A 26415-nucleotide genomic window follows, 5' to 3' on the forward strand; every position below is an offset into this window, starting at 1 on the left:
GTTGATGTTGAGATGAGCTCCTATACTGCCATTTCCTGATGCTGGAAATGTTGACAATGGCAAATGAAAGCCTGGAAACTATTTACTCAACTTGAATCACCTTTTTTCCCAAATAGTCTTTGAAAGAATAGATTTGGGAGGAACTGTGGTGTGTCTAAAATCTGGCATTCATTACAAGGGATCTTTGTAGGTAGGATTATTGGTTTGATTTTTCTTTTTTTCTGAACATGCCATGTAAGTTGAATACTGATGTGCAAATTCTGTTTTTAGATATGTTTCTAAAATCTGAATTTCCTTTGATTATAACTATCATGATAGTTTTCTGGTTAAAGTGGGAATCAATGTGTGTGAGAGAGGAAATGTTCTTTTTGAGGGATATTTGTCTTTATGATTATGATAATTCCATACAGAGAAATATTCACCTCAAAATAAGGGGTTAAGTGAGACTTGAGTGTGCATAGACCTTGTACGGGCCTCTCTGCACACGGGTGGATGTCATTCACAATTTAAAAATAATTGAATCTGCGGTACATGGTCGAAGATCACCATTTTTTTTAATACATTCACTTACAGAGTTTTTGAAAATCTATTAAAAATATACAATATCCAAATGTAAGGTCAATGACTACATAATAGTATCTTTTATTACAAGGTATCATATGAGGAAAATATTTTACCATACGGGTGGCCCTTGTTTCCAGTAGAAATAGTGATGGTACCATTACTTATCAACCCACAACAGATAAGGATTCCATTAAAAATTCACTCAGAATAAAAAGCCATAGATGGGAACTTTTTTACTACCTGGTGGAAGTGAGTATTAAGCAATCAGTGTATCAAGTTGGGACAACAGGTACAGTTAATATGTGCCTCTGCTGAATAATTCTTGGCATGTCTCTTGATTCTCTGATGAGAGAAGTGTGTTACAAAATAATTACCATTTAATGCAAGCCCAACTAATGTCAAGTAACATTATGAAACATGTGAAGCACGCAAGTTAAAACTCATTTTTGCAGCTATGTCCTTGTTCAGAACCATTAGCTTATGTTTATAAATGATCAAATATCTTTTGTCTCCAGTAAAAGCTCTGTCAGCAAATGAGAAAACATTACCAAATCTGTTAACACACAGATTTTCTGCAAGCCTGCTGACAGACAAAATGGGAAACTAGTATAACCAGCTATTGAGGAAATGAAATCATTTATAGTGACATATAATGCCTGTCAAAACAAGAACCAGACATGGTAACTATTTTTAAAGGAAATTTCCACTCAGTTCTCCTAGTCTATTGTATTTCAGTGAAATTTAAAAGTGTCCTTCATTTACTCCCCCAAATGAATGAATCATTGGCTTTGAAGAGTTGGCAACTATGAAGAACCTGGAAGATTGTAATCTAACTGGAATCTTGCTCTGCTTTGTCGCTTGACTGTTGCTGGAAAACTTCCGAACACATTTTTCTCACTAAATCACTGAGTTCTCACTACAGAAATAACACTCCGGACAACCTTGCATGCCTTATGCTATTAATCCCATTGGTTTCATGACTAGGGGAAGAAAAATTTCACTCTATATGTACTGTAAAAAAGAAATCCATATTCATTTATTGTTCTAACACATCAGCCCACATATAGTAAGTGGATGTAGCCCTTCCCTTCATCTCATAGGCTATGATAACACTGTGAATGCATATATTTTCTTCTAAGCGAGAACGTTCTTTGAATGGAAATACAGGCTGTATGGCAGGGCTTACAGAGAAACAATGAGAGAGAAAGAGAATTCACCAGAGGTTCAGGTTTGACCACAAATCACCCTCTCCTGATAGGGTTTTGTTGCAGGGTTCTGGTTAAACCCAGATTGACACCAGCTTGGTAAGTCTGTAGCTGCATTCCATCCATGCACTTATACAAGCAGTAAACTCAAAAGAAGAAGCCATATGGGGTAGCTCTTCTATTCTTCCTAGAGCTTCCTGTCCTGGCTTTTGGTCTGCACAGCGTTCTTGACTTCCCTGTGTAACGTATGTGTATAGGCTACTCTGCTCCTGATTTGCTTCTGGCCACTAGTGCTTCCCTCAGTTTCTTTTGATCCTCAGCTGGGAATTAACCCACAAAGCCCTTTGTCTGGGTTGGTGGAGCTGCCTTCCAAGGACATCCTGTATTCCTTGTACTCGTTGCAGCCTGTCAGGCATAGAAAGAAAATGGAGAAAGTCAAAGCAGATAAGATGGGGGCAAAGTAAGTCTAAAACCACCTAACTCTTTTCTACAGATATTAAGGCAAGGGAGAGCAGAGGGAGAACTTCCCCTCCCTTCTTGTCTGGCTGATGAAGTGAGGACTGCCCAGCCATGAGAGCAGCAAAGAGTCCTGTGGCACCTTAGAGACTAACAGACGTTTTGGAGCATGAGCTTTCGTGGGTGAATACCCACTTCGTCGGATGCAAGCCATGAGAGGAGCTTGTTCCTGGAGCTCCCAGTTTTTCCCACTAGTCAGAGGAGAACTTAATGGCAGAATTATGGCCCTAGATGCAAGTTCTCTATTCACCTTCTCTCCAAAGGAAAATATTTCTCTAGGCTAGCTCCAGAGGAAGGAAATTGCCCCAGCAGCTCCCTCTTCCCTTGGGGAGGGAGAGAGAAGGAAACACAAATACATCATAGATTTGACATAAAATCTCTTTTGCAGCATATATTTCAGGGTAGAGCTCCAGGCCCTTTCCTTTTTGTTTTTGAATCAGTACAGATTCTCCATCCTAGCAGACACTGAGGAGCATCAGGGATGTAGCGCATCCCAGCACACTTTTACTTAGCTTGCTGCTGACTTCTTTGGGGGATAAGAACCCCTGTCAAATGCATTTATTTTCTTGAACCATTCTCTTCTTTTTGCTGCCTCTCATCACCACAAAATGATGCAGCACCACATTCCTGCTTAATGTGGAGACAGGTAATGGCAGCCATCAGAATTAATGAGCTTCCCCTCCTATCTTGATCTACTATGTCCAGTGCTCCGCTGTGTAATTCCACAATTCCTTTACTTATCTGTACATCTTTTTATGACAGAAGTTTACATAAGGGAGCTTCTCATTTCCTTAGATTCAACTGTACAGACCCCTAATGGTAAGTCTGCTAATTGCAACTTCTTGTAATGTTTATGCAAATGGAATACTCCTGCTCTCTTTTGGCATTCTACCAGTAGCTCCTGGTCTGTTATGGGTAAGGCTACGATTTAGTCACAGGTATTTTTAGTAAAAGTCAGGGGCAATAAACAAAATTTCACAGCCTGTGACCTGTCCATGACTTGTACTAAAAATACCTGTTGTTAAATCTTGGAGGGATGTGGCATTGCTAGGGGGAATGCCTGGGGTCAGCAGCACCAGTTAGCAGGGTCCAGGGACTGTTGCCCGGGCCACTGGAGCAGCGACTGGTGTGGCTGTGCCAGGGGCCACCTGAGCAGCTGGCCCCAGAGCCAGCTGCTTGGGCAGCCCTGGGGTCAGCCACACTGGCTCCTGCATAAGTCATGGAAAGTCACAGAATCCGTGACTTCCACAACCTCCAGGACCGACATGGAGCCCTAATTATGGGTAATTGAAATTTAGTGGTGAGTGGCATTTTGTAATAAAACTAGGCCAGATACAGGGGCGAACAATTTTCAGAAATAAATGCTTTAAGTTAAGCTCCTAAACCCATATTTAGGCACCTAAGTGACCTCTTTTTCAGAAATGTTGAGCGTTCATTGACTTCAACAGAAGCTGCTGAGCGGTCACGTCAGCATTTTTGAAAAAGAGGCCATGTATTTAGAAGCCTAAATATGGGCTTAGGAGTCTAACTTTAGGCATCATGGGTAAAATGTTCAAAACCACTAAAGGTCCAGATCCTCAAAGGCTTTTAGGCAATTAATCAATGGGAGTTAGGTGCCTAAACACCTTTGAGGATCTGGGCCTAAGTGACTAAAGCACTTTTGAAAAATTTATACTTTTAAACTTTGGTCACAATTTCTAAATCTCTTTTTTGCTTGTGCTGGAGGCTTTTGAAAACTGGATTTATGGAATAGATACAAAAATGAAACGGATGTTTTTTTCTGGTTACATCTGTCTTGAACTCTTGTCCTATACTTCGGGCCCTACCAAATTCACAGTCCATTTTGGTCAATTTCACAGTCATAGGATTTTTAAAATTGTAAATTTCATGATCTCAGCTATTTAAATCAGAAATTTCAGTGCTGTAATTATCACAGAATCAGGGTTAGAAGGGACCTCAGGAGGTCATCTAGTCCAACCCCCTGCTCAAAGCAGGACCAATCCCCAACTAAATCATCCCAGCTGGGGCTTTGTCAAGCCTGACCTTAAAAACCTCTAAGGAAGGAGATTCCACCACCTCCATAGATAACCCATTCCAGTGCTTCATCACCCTCCTAGTGAAAAAGTTTTTCCTAATATCCAACCTAAACCTTCCCCACTGCAACTTGAGACCATTACTCCTTGTTCTATCATCTGGTACCACTAAGAACAGTCTAGATCCATCCTCTTTGGAACCCCCTTTCAGGTAGTTGAAAGCAGCTATAAAATCGCCCCTCATTCGTCTCGTCTGCAGACTAAACAATCCCAGTTCCCTCAGCCTTTCCTCATAAGTCATGTGCTCCAGACCCCTAATCATTTTTGTTGCCCTCCGCTGTACTCTTTCCAATTTTTCCACATCCTTCTTGTAGTGTGGGGCCCAAAACTGGACACAGTACTCCAGATGAGGGGGAGGAATGATCACATCCCTCAATCTGCTGTCAATGCCCCTATACAACCCAAAATGCCGTTAGCTTTCTTGGCAACCAGGGTACACAGTCAACTCATATCCAGCTTCTCTTCCTCTGTAACCTTAGGTCCTTTTCTGCAGAACTGCTGCCTAGCCACTCGTTCCCTAGTCTATAGCAGTGTATGGGATTCTTCCGTCCTAAGTGCAGGACTCTGCATTTGTCCTTGTTGAACCTCATCAGATTTCTTTTGGCCCAATCCTCTAATTTGTCTAGGTCCCTCTGTATCCTATCACTACCCTCCAGCGTATCAACCTCTCCTCCCAGTTTAGTGTCATCTGCAAACTTGCTGAGGGTGCAGTCCACGCCATCCTCCAGATCATTAATGAAGATATTGAACAAAACCGGCCCCAGGACCGACACTTGGGGCACTCCGCTTGATACCGGCTGCCAACTAGACATCAAGCCATTGATCACTACGCGTTGAGCCCCACGATCTAGCCAGATTTCTATCCACCTTATAGTCCATTCATCCAGCCCATACTTCTTTAACTGGATGGCAAGAATACTGTGGGAGACCATATCAAAAGCTTTGCTAAAGTTAAGGAATAACACATCCACTGCTTTCCCCTCATCCACAGAGCCAATTATCTTGTCATAGAAGGCAATTACGTTAGTCAGGCATGACTTGTCCTTGGTGAATCCATGCTGACTGTTCCTGATCACTTTCCTCTCCTCTAAGTGCTTCAGAATTGATTCCTTGAGGACCAGCTCCATGATTTTTCCAGGGACTGAGGTGAGGCTGACTGGCCTGTAGTTCCCTGGATCCTCCTCCTTCCCTTTTTAAAAGATGGGCACAACATTAGCCTTTTTCCAGTCATCCGGGACCTCCCCCGATCGCCATGAGTTTTCAAAGATAATGGCCAATGGCTCTGCAATCACATCTACCAACTCCTTTAGCACCCTCGGATACAGCGCATCCAGCCCCATGGACTTGTGCTCGTCCAGCTTTTCTAAATAGTCCCGAACCACTTCTTTCTCCATAGAGTGCTGGTCACCTCTTCCCCATGCTGTGCTGCCCAGTGCAGTAGTCTGGGAGCTGACCTTGTTCGTGAAGACAGAGGCAAAAAAAGCATTGAGTACATTAGCTTTTTCCACATCCTCTGTCACTAGGTTGCCTCCCCCATTCAGTAAGGGGCCCACACTTTCCTTGACTTTCTTCTTGTTGCTAACATACCTGAAAAAACTCTTCTTGTTACTCTTAACATCTCTTGCTAGCTGCAACTCCAAGTGTGATTTGGCCTTCCTGATTTCACTCTCCTGCATGCCTGAGCAATATTTTTATACTCCTCCCTGGTCATTTGTCCAATCTTCCACTTCTTGTAAGCTTCTTTTTTATGTTTAAGATCAGCAAGGATCTCACTGTTAAGCCAAGCTGGTTGCCTGCCATATTTACTATTCTGTCTACACATCGGGATGGTTTGTTCCTGCAACCTCAATAAGGATTCTTTAAAATACAGCCAGCTCTCCTCCCAGGGTGATTGAAGTCTCCCATGAGAACCAGGGCCTGTGATCTAGTAATTTCTGTTAGTTGCCAGAAGAAAGCCTCGGGATCTTGACCCAAAAAGGAGTTGGGTGGGGGTGGGGGTACCACTACTCTTACTTCTGCACTGCTGCTGGCAGTGGTGCTGCCTTCAGCGCTGGGCTGCTGAGAGCGGCGGCTGCTGGTCGGGAGCCCAGTGCTGAAGGCAGCGCTGCCACCAGCAGCAGCACAGAAGTAAGGATGACATGGTATGGTATTGCCAGCCTTACCTCTGCACTGCTGCCTGCAAAACTGGGCCCTCAATCAGCAGCTGCCATGCTCTGGCCACCCAGCTCTGAAGGCAGCAGCACAGAAGTAAGGGTGGCATAGTATAGTATTGCCACCCTTACTTCTGTGCTGCTGCTGGCAGGCTGCTGCCTTAAGAGCTGGGCACCTGGCCAACAGGAGCTGCTGTTTGGCTGCCCAGCTCTGAAAGTAATAAAGAAGTAAGGGTGGTAATACCATAACCCCGCTGCAACTCCCTTTTGGGTCAGGACCCCCAATTTGAGAAATCTTGGTCTCCCCTGTGAAATCTGTATAGTATAGGGTTAAAAGCACACAAAAGACCAGATTTCATGGTCTGTGATTTTTTTTCATGGTCATGAATTTGGTCTTTATGGTACACTAAAACCAGGTCTTACATATTAGCCTGAGAATAATATATGTATATATTTAAAACCCTATAGAAAGGTCCTCTCTTCTTTAATAGAGAAGTTAACCATTCTGTAGAACTTTAAGCCATTATATAGTTGGGATGTAGTTCTCTAAAGTTCTATACTTTGATTTAAAATGTTGGCATTTCCTATGAAATTTTTAGAGTATTTCTATAGAAGCCTGTTAAATTTTGATACAATCATATTTAGACAATAATAGAGTGTTAAGTCCTACACTTATATTAAGGTGGGATATATCTGTCTCTTCAGGGAATGATTAAGCATGTTATTCAACAATTACAATTTCAAGAGAAAAGTTGTTACATTACATATTGAACTGGGGAGTGTGAGTTTGAGTACCATGCCTCTTCATGGTTATTTGGTTCAGACTGGTCACTGTAAGGGTACGATGAGCCTCGGGAGGCAATCCAGGCCAGTGAGAGGTTGTGTCACCACTTGCTCTGAAACCCTAGATGCCTTACAGTGCTTTGCTGCTGTATCCTCTAGACTGGGACATTCACAATGAGCCCACAAGCATGCAGGTTGCACTCTGAAGTATCTGTGTGCTAGACAGCTCTGGTTCAGAAGCCCTGAACCCAGCAGCCTGTCTACAGCCCCACTCTGGCTTCCACCAGTCTTGGTTACTATTTGCAGTGTGACCCCAACACATGCTGAGTCCCAGACTTTCCTAGAACTGTGTGCGCTGCAATGTCCAGCCCTCTCCTGGACAGTTCAGAGAAATAATAATGTCTGTTTGTTCCTTTACAGAGACACAAGCACATCATAGCCTATTAACTTAACTGGGGTAAATACACACCCTTCCCTTTAAACACAGCACTGAGTTGGTTTATAGTAAATAAAACAAATTTATTAACAATAGGGCATAGGTTATGTGATGCCAACTAAAGGAATAATGTTAGAAAGGGCTACAAGCAAATAACACAGTATACAATATTACTATCAGTTGATTCAATTGCTTATCACTTGAGGTTCAGACCCCCCCTGCCTTGATAGACCAGTAAACCTTTGAAATGGATTCTTCTGAGGATTAACCCTCAAAGTAAAGTTTATTCAAGCTGTGAAGAAAACAACATGGAGTCTGGTGATGAAGGAAGCTCCATGCCCTTTCATCCCACTGCTGTCTCAATGGTCCTGTTTACTGCTTATATGTAAATACAGACCTTCATTGTCTTTTCCTGAAGATTGGGCTGGACAATCAAATTGACATTTATTTGTCTAAGGCAGACTGTTCACCAACTCCCCCTGACATGCCTGGTTTAATCACATGTGAGTCATAATTCTAACATGTATCTATAACTCTTAAAACCCACCACTTACATACATCATTCAAGAACATGAATGATCAGTGAGTTATTAGCTTTCAAATGATACCTCATAAGGCATGTTTTGTACAAAAAGTATTACAGAAGTGTGTGGGGTGTGACTATGGGGTGCTTACGGTCACAAATGGGCATCTAGTAAAAGTGTGACTTATAAAATGTAATTATCACTTGTTTTTATACTGACTCATCAGAATGATCATTCCTGTAACCATCCTGGGTTTTTTCCACTAGGAAAAAAAGCATTAATATTCTTAAATTATGTTTCCAACTTCAGATTTAAATAAAATACAGGAAACTTATTTGATCTAGAACATTTCTGTAAGTGCTCAATTGTCACTTGCTTTTTGGAAACCGAATACTCCCCCTCCGATCTAACTTCCCTGTGTAAATGTTTGTGCTTTCCCTTCTGAAGATTAGAATTCTGTACCTGAAATATTTATTACATCCAGTTCATGGATTCAGGACCCAGCCCAGTTCTGTACTCCTTTTAATAGTGGATAGGAAGAGGTTTTCTTTCTATCCACACTAGTGAGGTTTTCAACAGTTGAGTGTTGCTACCATTGCTAAATGAAAAATGATGCCAATACCTACCTACTTCTGATCATCCACCCTTTGTTTTCTGCTACAGATTTATTGGTTCAAAGATGGGAAGCAAATCTCTAAAAGGAGTGATCACTACAGAATTCAAAGAGAACCGGATGGGACCTGCTCTCTCCACACTACAGCCTCCACCCTGGATGACGATGGGAATTACACTATCATGGCTGCCAACCCCCAGGTAAATGGAAGTTTGGCTGCAGAATAAGCATGCTTCTGTAAACTCCTCTAACAGTTGTGCAATTTAATTAGAGATGAAGTCATTTTAAAGTATGTAATACTTAGACTTCATCAGCAGGGTGGGACCACTGTGCCTCTATGCTTAGGGGAAAATGCTATGGAATGGTTATTTTGTTTTTCATTGTCATTTCTTTGCCTTCAGCTGACACTGTCTAAATGTCTTGACAGAGCATGCCTTAAATAAATATTATGCAAGGTAAAATAGGCAAGGTTCCCAGCAGAAGTAATTCAACACAGCTAAGCTGTTGGTTACACTTCCGCTGATGGCACTTACTGACACAGTTAGTCCCACTGAAACCAATAGGACTATGTGGATCAGTTGTGCTTCTCACTATGAGTAAGGCTTTTAGATTCAGGACCTAAAACTACATTAAAATAATATGGCTGAAATGCAATCTAACAAAAGCCAAGGATTATAGCAAGTAGTATGTGTAATGTGGCAGCCTGATGTGTAGGAAACATCCCCTGGTCTTCACTGTATGTCTTCTGAAACTCACATGATATTGTTTTGTAATCTGAGTGATTCTTTACATATGCAGTAGCTAATGAACTAGAGCTATGGTGCATAACAGAAACCTATTATCACACACACTGAAAAAGTAACACGGTGGACATAATGCCTGAAGTCACAGGCTAAGAACACGAAGTCATTTTTTCAACCCACTTTTTCCTACTTTAGCAAGCTGAAGGCAACACTGCTTGAATTCAAGCCATGAGAGACTAAAGCATTACCATAACTTAGAGAAATAATGAATAATTGCATTCTGTAGCACTGAGGACCTTGCCAAGATCAAACTCTCAAATAGTTACATTGTAAAATAACAAACTCTATCATTAAGACACAACTTAATCTAAACAGGAGTGTTGTGCTCTGTTATGCATGTTGCTAGGCTACTTAGCATGACACTTACATTTTTGCATAGCTTTTTAGCTGTCAATACCTCCTCAAGTTGCAACATATATACAAATGGTAGCTTTAAGCTAGACCTTGATACCACAAACTGTATTGGATAAAACTCTCAAATGTAAATGTTATTTCCACATTATATAAATAGTTCCACAAGTCCCTGGATAATCTTTACAAGCTGGAAACTTCCTTCATACAGAAAGCACTGTACAATAACTAAGTAATACACCTACCCATTTGCCTGATAAATAATGCAAACAGATAGCAGATTTGTTTGGAATAAAAAAAATAACACACTCCACTGCACCAAGGTAGAAACTGCATCTTGAGAACTCCTAGGTTCAGCATTTGAGGCCTCCAAAACCCAAGCAAGTCAATTGAAAGACTCCTATTAACTTAGGGGGGTTTTGGATCAGTCACTAGATGAGATTTACACGTTCATTTAGTACCTACTTTTGTTTATTTCTCTGAATATCACCAAGAGGCTACTCACCAATTTGATGACAGAGATGTGACCCAGACAATCATCATTGGCAACTGATGGCATTTAATAATGCTACTTTTTAAAACAATAAAAAGTTCTGCTTTATTCCCTGTTTTGGAGTCTGAGAAAACAGCTATGTGAACTCATGAGAAAATCTTGTGCTCATGTTTGCTTGACTTTGGACAAGAACCAGAAGCATCCTCCTCTGGATCTCCTGGATCTAAACTTGGAAGTTTATGTTATTACGCAATATAGAAAAAACATGTGAATGGTTCTGTCCCAAGTAAATATAATTGTCTCCCAGCATTAGTTTATTTCTACTATGCATTTAGCAGTTCAGTGGAGGCAAAGCACAGCAGTGGATTAATGCACTAGCCTTTCACACCAGAAGACTTGGATTCCAGGCTGGTTAAGTCATCATACATGGAAATAAGTTTGGCTTGTCCTCCTAATGCTAATGGAAATTTGTCCGCATCTCAAAGCTACTGCAAACATAGGCGAAATTAGCAGCTTCTTTCCAGGAAAAGCATAGTACATGAATATGTATTAAAGCACTGTACAGAGGGGTGGGTCTCAAAATAGGATTCTAGTGGATTGGCAGAACTGTGTTAGTACAAGTTACACAGTGTTGCTGCACTTTGCTGGACTCTGGCCAGTGCTATTAGCCCCTCATTTTATGAGCGCCAAACAAATCTAAAAATAAAAGGCAATGAAGCTAATCCTCAGATGATGTAGATATAGTTATTTGATATAAAGGAGCTATGCCAGCTGAGGATCTGGACTGATATTGTGAAATTTACACATGTAGGATTTACCAGCTTAACTTGGAAGAAGAAAAAGGAAATATGCAATTCTTGCATATATATATATATATATATATATATATATATATATATATAATGTGTGTGTGTGTGTATATATACTGTAGTTAATATTGTGTAAGCATCTACACTATAGGAACCTGAAATTTGGGATTTATAATCTGGCAACAAATTGGGTTCACTGTAAAGCCTGGCATAGAACATCTTAACCGAGGAGCAAACTTTGTTTTGCAAATTCTCCAATAACTCAGCTTTGTGTGTTTTATCCCATTCAACATTGCTTTACGCATATTGGTAACCTCCCAACAGCTAGCCTCCTACCAATGCCAGTAAGTGTGGATGTGGGTCCTTACCTTCTCACTCTTTCTTGTTTTTCTTCCTCCTTTTACTGCGTCTCTCTCCTTCACTCTTGTAATGTGGAGTAGCAATCAGGTGCCCCCTGACTATCTGACAGGCCATCCCCACCCCTTCCTCTGCTGCTACCATCTTCCCTCCACTTTCTAGGCCATTTTGTCCTAGATCATGCTTCACTGATGGTTTCTTCACTTCCCAATTCTATAAACTGTCCAGTTCCCTAACCCTCCTGTTAGTGTCTTCCATTCTAGATTCTTTCCAGTCCTTTAAATTTCCCTTTCTGGATGCCCTCTTGCATCTACATCCCAGTAAATTTAGCTTGAAATGAGTTAATTATCTACCCACAAGCAAAAAGTTAATGTATAATAGTGCCTAAAACAGAGGCTTACTGGTTCCAGATGTTTTTATAGTCTTATAACTCAGCATTTTCACAGGCCATATGCAGTAACTTATTGTAACACAGGTATTTGTCTGGTGGACTAAATGGGTCAGAGGATTGAGGATACAGAGACTTTCACCTCTAGCGCCCCAGTTCTAATCTCTGCAGTAATTAAAAGTTCATTACCCTTTGAGAGCTATTTAGTGACCAATGTGAAATTTTGTTAGGGGAGTCCATCCAGTTCCTAGTGAGTGGCTGCCCACATTGTGGTTGGTACCTTTTATTACCCATGTTACTAGAGACATGAGCATGGAGCCCAAAGTTCAGGTACATCTGCAAACTGATGTAGGGATGCTTGGCGCTACTGCTGCCCATGTGGTAGTTATTCAATAGATAAAGATAACTTCACTCTTTAGGGCACCTGAACCATGATTTTTCAGGAGCATTAAAGCTGCGCTAATTTTTTTTTTAAATAATGCATTTTTCTGCCAGATATATTTGTTTTATGAAGTTAATAACATATGTCAAAAGCATTTACATGAGTTTGATACATAACACATTTTTTAAAAAACTGCCTCAAATAGAAAAGTTACCCTCTACAAATACTCTGTTCTCAGTTCTTGATGAAATACAACCTATGAAAGTGAAAATAACTACAGAACAGTTTTGTTGTTATCATTACACCACAATGCACTCACAGCTGATAACTACAGTTAAACAAATTCTCTGTGCTTACCATCTTCTGTGGTGTCTTCTTCTCAAAACAATATGCACAAAGCATGTAGTGTGAGCCTGAACTATCACTTGATTGTCTTTGTTAGCTGGTCAGTATATTATGTATTGTATATGCTCCAGTTACCTAAGAGCAGGTAGAAAATGATCATCAAAATTTTTCTTTAACAAAAATATGACTTTTAAAAAGAAATTATTCCCCTCCTGAAAAATAGTTTCTTTCAGAATATTTTGATTTTTCAACAAATCAGGTCAAAATGAACATTTTCATTTAGTTTTGATTAGAATCTTTTGTTATTTGTTTCCCCCCTTTGTCCTATTTTCTACTGAAAAATAGTAGGGAAGAGACGGAGGGGGAAACTGAAAGAATTAAAAATTCTTATCTGAGTTATTTTGTTGAAAATTTCCATGGAAAATTTTTGAATGAAACAATTTTTTCTGTTCAAAATGTTCCATGGAAAATATTTAGTGTTTTTCAAGGAGCGCTAATTTAGAATACAGCCAAAAAGTGCAAACACTGCAATATTAGAACAACAGAAATTACTTTTAAAATACAGATTCATCTTGTGCAATAAAACGGAGAGGGATTTGATACAACTCAACCACTCTACCACATATGTAGCTCATACCTGAACCATGGGATGAACCAAAATCCCATATTTAAACCTGGCCAAATTTTCATGGATTCGAAGGCCAGAATGAACTATTATAATCTGGTCTGACCTGCATAATTTTGATTTGGTGTGGTTGGGTTTGAGCTCTAGACTCTGTAGCTCAGTCCCATACACTAATCAAAGCCATTTGTTTAAAATACAAAATTGTTGTTTTGCAAATTTGCTTCTAAAAACAATGCTGTATGTGCTGACTTCACTGTGGCCTTTTGTAATGGAGCCTTTTGAACATAGGAATTCACTGCTTGTTTGGATTAAATCAAATGTTCTAATAAAATGTGAGCTTTTTGCCAGGTTTTTCAGGCACTCAAGAAGACAAAACAAGTTCTACAGTTATTACCTAGCCAACTGTTTACCAAAAGGTCAAAACAAGAAAAATTAGCAGTGAGCTTGCTGTGTATATAACACAAATTAAATTACAATCACAAGAATGAAGCTGGTTTGCATTAGCAACATTACACTTTATGTTTTATTGCTGTGCATAGTGTAAGGCAGAATCTTTTATCTGTGGTTATGACAGGAAAAATACATGCTTATAACATAAGAATGGCCATACTGGGTCAAACCAAAGGTCCATCTAGCCCACTATCCTGTCTTCTGACAGTGGCCAATGCCAGGTGCCCAAGAGGGAATGAACAGAACAGGTAATCATCATGTGATCCATCACCTATTGCCCATTCCTAGCTTCTGGCAAACAGAGGCTAGGGATATCATCCCAGCCCATCCTGGCTAATAGCCATTGATGGACCTATCCTCCATGAACTTCTCTAGTTCTTTTTTGAACCCTATTGTAGTCTTGGCCTTCACAACATCCTCTGGCAAGGAGTTCCACAGGTTGACTGTGCATTGTGTGAAGAAATACTTCCTTTTGTTTTAAACTTCCTGCCTATTAATTTTATTTGGTGACCCCTAGTTCTTGTGTTATGAGTATATAACACTTCCTTATTTACTTTCTCCACACCAGTCATGATTTTATAGACCTCTATCATATCCCCCTTTAGTTGTCTATTTTCCAAGCTGAAAAATCCCACTCTTATTAATCTCTCTTCATAAGGCAGCCGTTCCATACCTCTAATAACTTTTGTTGACCTTTTCTGAACCTTTTCCAATTCCAATATATCTTTTTTGAGATGGGGTGACCACATCTGCACGCAATATTTGAGATGTGGACATACTATGGATTTATATAGAAGTAATCTGATATTTTCTGTCTTATTATCTGTCCCTTTCTTAATGATTCCCAACATTCCGTTCACTTTTTTGACTGTTGTTGCATATTGAGTGGATATTTTCAGAGAACTATCCACAATGACTCCAAGATCTCTTTCTTGAGTGGTAACAGCTAATTTAGACCCCATCATTTTATATATATAGTTCAGATTGTTTTCCAGTGTGCATTACTTTGCATTTATCAACATTGAATTTCATCTTCCATCTTGTTGCCCAGTCACCCAGTTTTGTGAGATCCTTTTGTAGTTCTTTGCAGTCTGCTTGAGACTTAACTATCTTGAGTAGTTTTATATCACGTGCAAATTTTGCCACCTCACCTAACCCCTTTTTCCAGATCATTTATGAATATGTTGAATAGGACTGGTCCCAGTACAGACTGTCTCTCCATTATGAAAACTCACCATTTATTCCTAGCCATTAAGTCCTATCTTTTAACCAGTTACTGATCCACGAGAGGACCTTCTCTCACATCCCATTACAGCTTACTTTGCTGAAGAGCCTTTGGTGAGCAACCTTGTTAAAGGCTTTCTGAAAATCATCTACGTATACTATATTCACTAGATCCCCCTTGCCCACATGCTTGTTGACCCACCCAAAGAATTCTAGTAGCTTGGTGAGGCATGATTTCCCTTTACAAAAAGCATGTTGACTCTTCCCCCAACAAATTATGTTCATCTATGTGTCTGACAATTTTGTTCTTTACTATAGTTTCACCCAGTTTTCCCGGTACTGAAGTCAGGCTTCCTGGCCTGTAATTGCCGGGATCACCTCTGGAGCCCTTTTTAAAAATTGGCATCACATTGGCTATCCTCCAGTCATTTTGTATAAAAGCTGATTTAAATGATAGGTTACAGACTACAGTTAGTAGTTCTGCAATTTCACATTTGAGTTTCATTGGAAGTCTTGGGTGAATATCATCTGCTCCTGGTGACTTATCATGGTTGCAGGGCTAGCTGCACCTCTGTCCCCTTTCTGGTCTCTGAGGGGACTCCCTCAGGTGTCAGGCCTTGTGCTTCTGCCATTTCTGGACTGAATTCTGCAATTCTCCCACTTTTATATTGGCTTCTGGTCTACAGTGCCCAGTGTATCCACCATTCTTATCCAGCAGGCCCAACAGGGCTCATGTGCCTGCAGTTTTTTCCCTTTGGGAATCTGTGACCAGTGGTTTTCAGATTCTAGGACTGGAAGGGACCTCGAGAGGTCATCAAGTCCAGTCCTCTGCCCTCATGGCAGGACCAAATACTGTCTAGACCATCCCTGATAGACATTTATCTAACCTACTCTTAAATATCTCCAGAGATGGAAATTCCACAACCTCCTAGGCAATTGATTCCAGTGTTTAACCACCCTGACAGTTAGGAACTTTTTCCTAATGTCCAACCTAAATCTCCCTTGCTGCAGTTTAAACCCATTGCTTCTTGTTCTATCTTTAGAGGCTAAGATGAACAAGTTTTCTCCCTCCTCCTTATGACACCCTTTTATATACCTGAAAACTGCTATCATATCCCCTCTCAGTTTTCTATTTTCCAAACTAAACAAACCCAATTCTTTCAGCCTTCCTTCATAGGTCATGTTCTCTAGATCTTTAATCATTCTTGTTGCTCTTCTCTGTACCTTCATGTTTGCTTTTTTTTGCAACAGCATCACACTGTTGACTCATATTTAGCTTGTGGTCCACTATAACTCCTAGATCCCTTTCTGCCGTACTCCTTCCTAGACAGTCTCTTCCCATTCTGTATGTGTGAAACTGATTGTTCCTTCCAAAGTGGAGCACTTTGCATTTGTCTTTATTAAACTTCATCCTGTTTACCTCAGACCATTTCTCCAATTTGTCCAAATCATTTTGAATTATGACCCTATCCTCCAAAGCAATTGCAATCCCTCCCAGTTTGGTATCATCTGCAAGCTTAATAAGCGTACTTTCTATGCCAATATCTAAGTCATTGATGAAGATATTGAACAGAGTTGGCCCCAAAACAGACCCCTGCAGAACCCCACTTGTTATAACTTTCCAGCAGGATTGGGAACCATTAATAACTATTCTGAGTATGGTTATCCAGCCAGTTATGCACCCACCTTATAGTAGCCCCATCTAAGTTGTATTTGCCCAGTTTATTGATAAGAATATCATGTGAGACTGTATCAAATGCCTTACTAAAGTCTAGGTATACCACATCCACCGCTTCTCCCTTATCCACAAGACTCGTTATCCTATGAAAGTAAGCTATCAGATTGGTTTGACATTTGTTCTTAGGGAATAGCCAGCATGGATTTGTTATCACCTTACCACCTTCCAAGTGTTTGCAGATGATTTCCTTAATTACTTGCTCCATTATCTTCCCTGGCACAAAAGTTAAACTAACTGGTCTGTAGTTTCCTGGGTCATTTTTATTTCCCTTTTTATAGATGGGCACTATATTTGCCCTTTTCCAGTCTTCTGGAATCTCTCCTGTCTCCCATGATTTTCCAAAGATAATAGCTAGAGGCTCAGATACCTCCTCTATTAGCTCCTTGAGTATTCTAGGATGAATTTCATCAGGCCCTGGTGACTTGCAGGCATCTAGCTTTTCTAAGTGATGTTTAACTTGTTCGCTTTTTTATTTTAATCTTCTAAACCTACCCCCTTTCCATTAGCATTCACTATATTAGGCATTCCTTCAGACTTCTCAGTGAAGACTGAAACAAAAGTCATTAAGCATCTCTGCCATTTCCAAGTTTCTTGTTACTGTTTACTGTTCCTCACTGAGCAGTGGGCCTACCCTGTCCTTGGTCTTCCTCTTGCTTCTAATGTATTGATAAAAAGTCGTCTTGTTTCCCTTTATTCCTGTAGCTAGTTTGAGCTCATTTTGTGCCTTTGCCGTTCTAATCTTGCCCCTGCATTCCTGTGTTGTTTGCCTACATTCATCCTTTGTAATTTGTCCTAGTTTCCATTTTTTATATGACTCCTTTTTATTTTTTAGATCATGCATGATCTCATGGTTAAGCCAAGGTGGTCTTTTGCCACATTTTCTATCTTTCCTACCCAGCGGAATAGCTTGCTTTTGGGCCTTTAATAGTGTCCCTTTGAAAAACTGCCAACTCTCCTCAATTGTTTTTCCCCTCAGTCTTGATTCCCATGGGACCTTACCTATCAGCTCTCTGAGCTTACCAAAATCCGCCTTCCTGAAATCCATTGTCTCTATTTTGCTGTACTCCCTTCTACCCTTCCTTAGAATTGTGAACTCTATGATTTCATGATCACTTTCACGCAAGCTGCCTTCCACTTTCAAATTCTCAACAAGTATTTGTTAAAATCAAATCTAGAACAGCTTCCCCCAGTAGCTTTTTCAACCTTCTGAAATAAAAAGTTGTCTGCAATACAGCCCAAGAACTTATTGGATAGTCTGTGCCCCACTGTGTTATTTTCCCAACATATATCTGGATAGTTGAAGTCCCCCATCACCACCAAATCTTGGGCTTTGGATGATTGTGTTAGTTGTTTAAAAAAAGCCTCATCCACCTCTTCCACCTGGTTAGGTGGCCAGTAGTAGACTCCTAGCATGACATCACTCTTGTTTTTTACCCCTTTTAGCCTAACCCAGAGACTCTCAACACTTCCGTCTCCTATGTCCATCTCCACCTCAGTCCAAGTGTGTACATTTTTAATATATAAGGCAACACTCCCTCCCTTTTCCGTCTGTCTATCCTTCCTGAGCAAGCTGTACCCATCCATACCAACATTCCAATCATGTGTATTATCCCACCAAGTTTCGGTGATACCAACAATGTCATAGTTGTATTTATGTATTAGCACTTCCAGTTCTTCCTGATTATTACCCATACTTCTCGCATTTGTATATAAGCATCTAAGATACTGATTTGATCTTGCCTCCCAGTTTTGCCCTGACCCTACTGGTGTATATAGTGATCAGACAGCTTTCTTAAAACAAAGGCATTATTTTGGTAGTAAGAATAAAGCGCAAGGGGAAAAGGATTTTTTAAAATTGTCTACACATATGTTTGTGTGATCTAAACATTTACCATTACCTGATGGTAATGAAGACAGGTTTAACTTGTGCAAACAGCCCCAATAGGATCCTGTATCTCAGTCTGCTTCTCCCAAACAACTACAGCCCCTCTCTGGAGAGGGGGTTCTTTTTAAATGATGCTATAGTTCTTTTGTTCTTCTGTGTCCCCAGGCTTTGACCCATCTTGTCAAAACAAGTCCTGTAGGCTCAGTACTCAAACGAGTACTCAGAGCCAGTGATTCTGTTATTGTCCTTTTACAACTCTCAATTGTTTGCTGAAAGGGTGGCTGTGACAGAGTGCTAGGTATGAAGTCAGCACTCTGGAGCTGATGAGGCAGACCTGTGCCTAATTTGTGGGTGGGGCAGGGCAGTAAGGCTAATTAAGCCATTAGCCAGATTTCACTTCCTTCCTGTGCCTATTTGTGGGAAGGGAAAGAAGCAGGCAGTGAGAGAGAGATTGCTCTCCCTCTGCTTGTAAAGGCGCTAGGTATGCTGTGAAGCTAGTGGGACTCAATTATAAATAAACTGCACAGGATGTTGGACCAGCACCAGGGTCTCTGCGTGGTTGGTAGACAGAGACAGAACCAGGACCAAGGAGGCCCTGGTACAGTGGCTTATCTTGAGGTGGTGGTCTCTTTCCTGCCATTTTTCCAGATAGACTCCTGTTTGGTTTAACTCAAGTCCTACAAAAACACCCCAATAACCAGACCAACATACTGTATTCATTAATTATCACAGGGCACCCTCCAAATCTGTCACAGCTCATACAACTATTAGAAATGTAAAAGGAATATCACACACTTTTTACATCATAATGGATGCTATGTACCATGTTTACTGCACAGGAAAGATGTTGGACTAGCACAGAAATTCTCAATGATATGATTTCTAGCACTCCATGTGGGTGTCCACAACAGCAGTGTCCTAAGAAAAAGTCCAGGAAGGAGGAGGTCTAGGCCTTAGAAGCCCCACAGCAGGAACTATCCCTCCTAAGATATATGAAATCCTGTCCTTCTGTCTGGAAGAACTTGAGGTTTCTCCCCTTGCCACTACTCTTTTGTAACCTGCAATTCTACAGATATTTCAGAGGGAAAGGAGTAAGTTATGTCTTATCGTTATCACCTAATTTACTGCCTCAGTGATAGTCCGATCCTTATCCTGGCCAGATGCTGGTATCTGCTGGAACATCAGCAGTCTCTTGTTTGGTAGTTGGGAACATTAATATTTACCCACTGGACCAAACAAATATATTTATGCGAGGTCTATGAGAAATTTCAGCAATTTCAGTTAACTCGGATAAGCAGATACTTAGTGCTTAGGGGTCTTATTAAAGATAGTAGACACTGGTGGAGAATCGGTTTTTAATACAAACAACAAAAAAGCACTTGAAATGCACAAATATATATTCTATTTTTTAGTGAACTAAAATCTTTCAAAAACTTAGAAGCTTTCTGGTTACTTTGAAATCCTGTTTTCATCCCGTCTATGGCGGAGCCCAAACAGCTACTTACCTCTATTTAGCGAAGTTGAATGGACACTCCAACATCTAGATTTCCCACTGTGCTGTGAAATGTGCAGACAGCTGTCCAGAAATCCATATTTTTTACTGGTAACAACCTTTCTCACACAGATGTTGCTTCATGGGTACTGGAAATAAAATTCCTTGTGTGGTACATTTTGTAAAGCAGCACGTATACATATTATCTATCAATAATAATTGTATTTCAAGGTGACTGCTTTTTTTTCTCCTGCTTTCTGATTTTATGCAATACAACTTCTTTTCTGTATGTGAAGACATCAGTGGTGCAAACAAAACAATGACTGAGCTGCCACAAGCTCTTAGCTCTGTGTATAAAGTTTGTTAGGTATATTTTGGGTGTGACTAATAGCCGGCGGAGCAGATGGATAATTTTACTACTGGATAACTAAGAATCAATGTGAATGTTATGCTGATGGTCAGAACAGTCAGCAGCATTACTAAATGGTCCATCAGTGAGAGCAGAGTCAGCAGCTGGACCATTTAGCAGCATAAAGGGAAACTGCAATATGTCTAACTACTTTATTCTACAGGCAATGGGTACCTCACTGGTATCTGTACAACCTGTGTTCCAGATAGTGCAGAAATTTTCCCCTTTTGAAAGGATAACCTTGTAGGATATAATAAACTTGTAACTTTTTATTGATCTTGTAACTTTTTATTGATCATTTTTTGTAACCACAGAGTTGCTTTGGTGTGTTCAGAGTTGGATTGCTAGCTGTAAAAACATTGTTGGCAGTTGGTATGTTAACCAACTCTGATGGGAACTGCCTTTTTATGCAAGAAAAGATTCTGAAAGCAAGGCATCTGTAAAAGTTGGCACCAACAAGTGAACTTCAGGCTCTGGACATTTATTAACATGTTTGTTTAGTGTTTTGGGGAAAATCTATTCTGTTAATTGTTTATTTTTAATAAAATAATTTGTTTTTTTCCCCACCTCAATGTTTGTAACAGGGCAGAATAAGCTGTACTGGAAGGCTGATGGTTCAGGCTGTCAATCAGAGAGGACGGAGTCCTCGAACACCCCCCAGCCAGCCTCATATCAGAAGGTACCATAGATGTTTTCTTTACACATTCATCACTGCAGCTGCTAAACATATTTTGCACAAAGGTGCTGGCAAGATTAGAGAGTTGGGAAGAAAGTATATGTGCAATATGGCACACAGGAAGAAACCTAATCTTCTCTTGTATCCAAAAATCCCTATAACTTTTGGTGCCATGAGATGTACAACAGGCAACTTATACAACCGTGTGATCTTAGTTTTTTAACCCTTGTCCTCCCTCGCTTCCTTGTTTGCCATGTTCACTTGCTGCATCTTGTCCGAGTCCTGGTCTACACCTAAAACGTAGGTCAACCTAGCTACATCATTCAGGGCTATGAAAAATGTCATGCCCTGTGCGATGTAGCTAGGTCACCATAACCATCACAGTATATGCAGCTAGGTCGATGCAAGAATTCTTCCAGTTTGATTAACCAAGTAGAGGATCCCAGTTCAAGTGTCTGCTGTGGTGGCATATATTCGTTCTGTTCATTGGTTATGCCCACTGCAGTATCTTGCCATCAGCTGACAATTACAACACAGAGTGTAGATATGACAGCACTAATTACTACATTCAGGATGAAATTAATGGATTTTGTTGCTCACATGAACAGTTAGCAACTGAGGAAGTATATATGATACAAATACTGCACGGAAAACAGAGCTCTGCTAAATGTTAAATTAGATACTAGAAAGTCCTGATAAAACCGTGGTCAGTTGTTTATGAAGATGATTCTCAGATCCCCCACCCTATTTCTCCACTTTATTTCCTCCTTCTCAGAATTCTTCATGTTACCTGATCCATATTTCTGGACAAGGAGGCCTGTGATGCATTTTTCTCTGGATCTCATAAGCCTCACTCCTGAGTTGGCCAAAAGGCAGTCTCAAGTGTTGAAAAGCACTTCTCACCCACCCTCATCTAGTGCTATGCAAACTGCCTCCGTAAAGTTCCAGGCCTGAATTCAAACCCCTTCCACAGCAGTGTGTTGCATACTGTCATTAGGCCACTAAGCCCACAAAAGCTAGTTTTATGTCTATTTTGCATAGTAAATGCAGTGGAGGAGCTATTCCAGGACTGCACAGCCACTGATTCATCAGTAGATTGATATTCAATATCCCTCGTTGCACTGAATCAGCACCTTTGCAATTAAAAGCCTCTTATTAATCTGTGACAGGAGGAGCTGCCACTAGGAATTGTAGGTCAGAGCTGCAAGGAGCCTGCAGGTCACTAACTTCTAGAGAAGACAGTGTAAAAGCCTTTTGGAGGGGCTGGGGGGGCACTTAAAATTTAGGGAGACGGGAACATGCAGATGAGTGAGCGGGAAAGAAAAGAGGAAAAGAAGAAACAGAGAACATCAAGCAACAGAGATCAGTCTGGCTATGTTCTTTAAAAGAGCTCTCTTTGGTTTTTGAGCCCATCCAAAAATATTTGTATTGTCTCCAAGACAAAAAGAAATGGAAAGAGATATGAAGGTTGATATGCAAAATAAACTCCTAGTACATGCTAACTGAAGGCAGAATTTCACTTTTAGAGCCATGCAAATATTATTGGCCAAATGAATTCAGTTACAGTTGAGCAGTCCCAGTTTGTTGCAGTAGGGTGTCACCGTGGGCAGAGTATGGCCATAGAAGAAATGAATTCATTGGAGCTGCATGATTGTAGCAGAGGACAGAAACTGGCCATAAATCTCAGTTTTAATTAGATATTTTTAAATTTACTAAGTAAAATAGGACTTTACAGAGATTGCAAAAAGAACTTTTTGCTAAATAAATTACTTATATAATAGAAATATTGTTACTTTCAATTGAAAAGGAACAGGTTAGCCATAGACAAGGGTACAATAAATTAATGGGCAAGAACTGCTGATCACAGAAATTACAGAAAACTGTATTTTGGGTGGAGGAAATCTGCAGATTGGTCATATTTTCTGCATTTTTCTTCCCATGTTTTTATTTTTACTAAGAACAATTTAATGTCACAAGGTCTTTTGTTCTTTAGTGTGTGTTGCTTATGAGCTACATTCTCATTCTTCTTACAGCACAATGAGTTGCTTTGGAAATGATTATAAATATCACAAACAGATAACTGTTTAGTGAAGAATAATCCTCCAGAACAGATGAACAAAATTTAATTCACATTAATGTAAATGTAAAATAAATGTCTTTAAGTAGTAACGAATAAGATAATAATGGAAAATCTAATGTGGAACCTAATATATTTGTAAATTGAGATAGTCTTTAGCTTCTACTATTTTCTTAAAGGTAAATGTAATTATTGACAGTACAGATTTTCTGGCTTAATCAGTAATAGAGAGGGTTTCAGATGTACGAAGACTAAAGCAGAGTTGTGGCTGTAAATATAAAGTATTGCCAAAATTCTTGTATATTTTCTTTCACTGATTTAAACTACAGAATAAATGAAAACTAAAACATATAACTATGTATATAAACAAACTACCATGTTAGGTAAGTCATTCATTGTGAATGAGAATTTTTTACTTCATATCTTTGCTACAAAATGTAGACTGAATCAAATTAATAAATAGAGTCATATTTAGTTGATTTTTGAGCCAAATTCTGCTCTGTTATGCTGGTATAAATATGGAATTATTACAATAGGATCCAATGGAGTTAATCTAGATTTATACCAATCTGACATCTGAATTTGGTTCTTCAACTTCATAAGAAAACATGGGGAAATGCCTAATAAACAAATGTATTTCATATATTATTTTAAGACCTCGATCTCGATCAAGGGACAGTGGCGATGAAAATGAACCAATTCAGGAACGATTCTTCCGACCTCATTTCCTGCAGGCTCCTGGAGACCTGATTGTTCAAGAAGGAAAACTCTGCAGAATGGACTGCAAGGCAAGTATCAAGTTTGTTTAAATTAGTGTTTCTGTTGAACCAGAGAGGGAACTCTGTTCAAATTCAGCTGTATCCTGTAATACTCATGCACCTCAGATTTCACTGGGAATTCTAGGTACACAAAGGAGGCAGAATTAAACACAGGATGCAGACTTGGCCTTTGGCAAAGCCTCCTATTGGGGCCCACCCTTGTGGAGGGGGGAGGAGGGGCTAAGATGTAAAGAAGACTCTCAGTATTTCTTTTCTTAGAATAAAGCCAGCTTGAAAGTTGTGATACTTTGACAAAATTTCAAACATGTGAGTTTGTATTATTGATTTATCCAAAAGGTGAAGGTGAGTCACAGCATTTCCTACAGCCCACAGCTGGCCGTTGACCAAACGTACTTCAGTTTATTGGAAGGAATGCAAGTCAGTTAGTGACCACAGGTTAATGCCACCTTGCTGTACTCATGGCACAAGTTCCTTCCTGGCTAATAGACTGCAACAGAATCCACTCCTATGATGAGCAGCCATTGAGCCCTGTGCTGACAGGGAGGGGCAGCTCACTAATAGGAATAATCTTATTTTTTCCACTCCTTAGTTTTACACAAGAAGTCAGTAAGCACAGCTGAGAATAATATTTGTCTATCAGTGTGCTCCCTCTGCAGTAACTAAAACTCACAAGTTGTAGATCCTACATAAGCAATGACTGTGACTTTGAATGTTCCAAGGGACATTCTTCACCACATAGTACATATTATATATAAAATATTACCCTAACCAACTTCAGTAGCCCTTTTTAACTGAGAGTGAGACAGCAAGTTTCACTGATATAATTTGCTCTTAAGTACACACGGTAATTTGAAGTTTTTTGCTCTTTTTTTCAAGCAAGCATTAAAGCATTCAACATCTTCCCTTTGTAACACTTACTTTCAACCTACTACTCTGTATGTATATGTGCCTATGTATATAGAAAAAAAAAGAGAGACATTTCCTACACAGGTCACCTGCCCTGTTAAGAAAAATAAACATGAATGGCTAGTGGAGAGAACTACTGCTAGATAGCATCTAGCGTGATCTGATTCATCCCTCTGTAGTGGCTTTCATCCTGAAGGTCCCAGCGGTTAAAAACTTATATAAATTAGTGTCATTGTAAAGTATTCCTTTGTAAATTACAGATTGTTTCAATCATTTCTTCCTTTTTACGAAAGTTTCTTGTCCAGTTGCACACATTTCAGTGAACCAGTTCACCTTGATTTGGTTCTAAGCATGAAAGGAGATAACCTTTTCCCTCCAATAACAGCAGTACCATAGTGTTATTCTCCTAACCCCTTTTCATGTGTTGGTTGAGAATATTACCTCCATACATCCTTTTATGATAAAAACAAAGGCCAAATGATCTTTCCAGTGCACAACTTAAGGATCAGTTCTCTGTTGTACTCATGTGAAGTGACTCTGCTAGTAAAAGTAAAATGAACACTCTTGAAGAGACTGAATGAGGGCCTAAACATTGAGTGGAAAGAGGCACTTTAGGCCACTCTTTTAGCTCAGAGAGAATGACTTCTACAACTGAGTTGTGTAAACTGGACATATACGTCCATGTGAACAGAGATGTGAATCTAACAAACACACAATGCTTGTTGGCCACCAATCCTTTTAGCCCATTTTGGTCTGTTTGAAATCTTACAAAGGTAGGACCAAAACTTAGCTTGGTAGAGAGACTTCTGACTTTGTATAAGATAATTAATTAAAATTCAGACTTCAGCTGTTTACTTTTAAACATAATTAGTTTCTCATAATACAATATCTTACTCTTATTTTTCTAAGTAGTATGTATTGTGGATGAAACATCTTTCAACAGTTTGTCGATGGTTCAAACCATCTGAATACAAAGTTCTGTAGATGGCATTGTCTATAATAAGCAATACATAACTGGAATGGAATTTGGAGTTCAACAACACATTACCAATGGGTTTATTTTTTGAAGGAAGAATTGCTTCACAAACCAGTTGTCGTCCTTTGTCTGTAAATTTCCCACAAGAAAAGAATTCTGAAAGTTTCTTTTCTCATTCAGAATCAAGGGCAACATTCCAAAAAGATGACAGGTGATATCCAACCTTTTGTTCTGTAATCTATTACTTTGTTACTTAGATTCAAAATATATTTTAAGGCTGATATCTAGTTAGTCATACCTGGGATCCCACTGAAACTTATGGTGTTGTACAAGCTGTAATTTGACCCAGTTGCGCTCCTGTGTGTA

At 39.8% G+C, this 26415-nt stretch overlaps 1 protein-coding gene across 8 annotated transcripts in view; it reads left to right on the plus strand.

Moving 5' to 3' along the window:
* The window catches only part of PALLD (palladin, cytoskeletal associated protein), a 328370-nt gene that overhangs the window by 294298 nt on the left and 7657 nt on the right, over nucleotides 1-26415 (plus strand). For all 8 annotated transcript variants that reach the window (XM_045017800.1, XM_045017801.1, XM_045017802.1 and 5 more), the window contains 3 exons: nucleotides 8935-9084; nucleotides 21220-21314; nucleotides 24044-24176. In XM_045017800.1, the coding sequence (XP_044873735.1) occupies nucleotides 8935-9084; nucleotides 21220-21314; nucleotides 24044-24176 (378 nt within the window). The remainder of the gene's footprint in view (nucleotides 1-8934; nucleotides 9085-21219; nucleotides 21315-24043; nucleotides 24177-26415) is intronic.

The sequence above is a fragment of the Mauremys mutica genome, chromosome 5, assembly GCF_020497125.1.
Source record: "Mauremys mutica isolate MM-2020 ecotype Southern chromosome 5, ASM2049712v1, whole genome shotgun sequence".
NCBI lineage: Eukaryota > Metazoa > Chordata > Testudines > Geoemydidae > Mauremys > Mauremys mutica.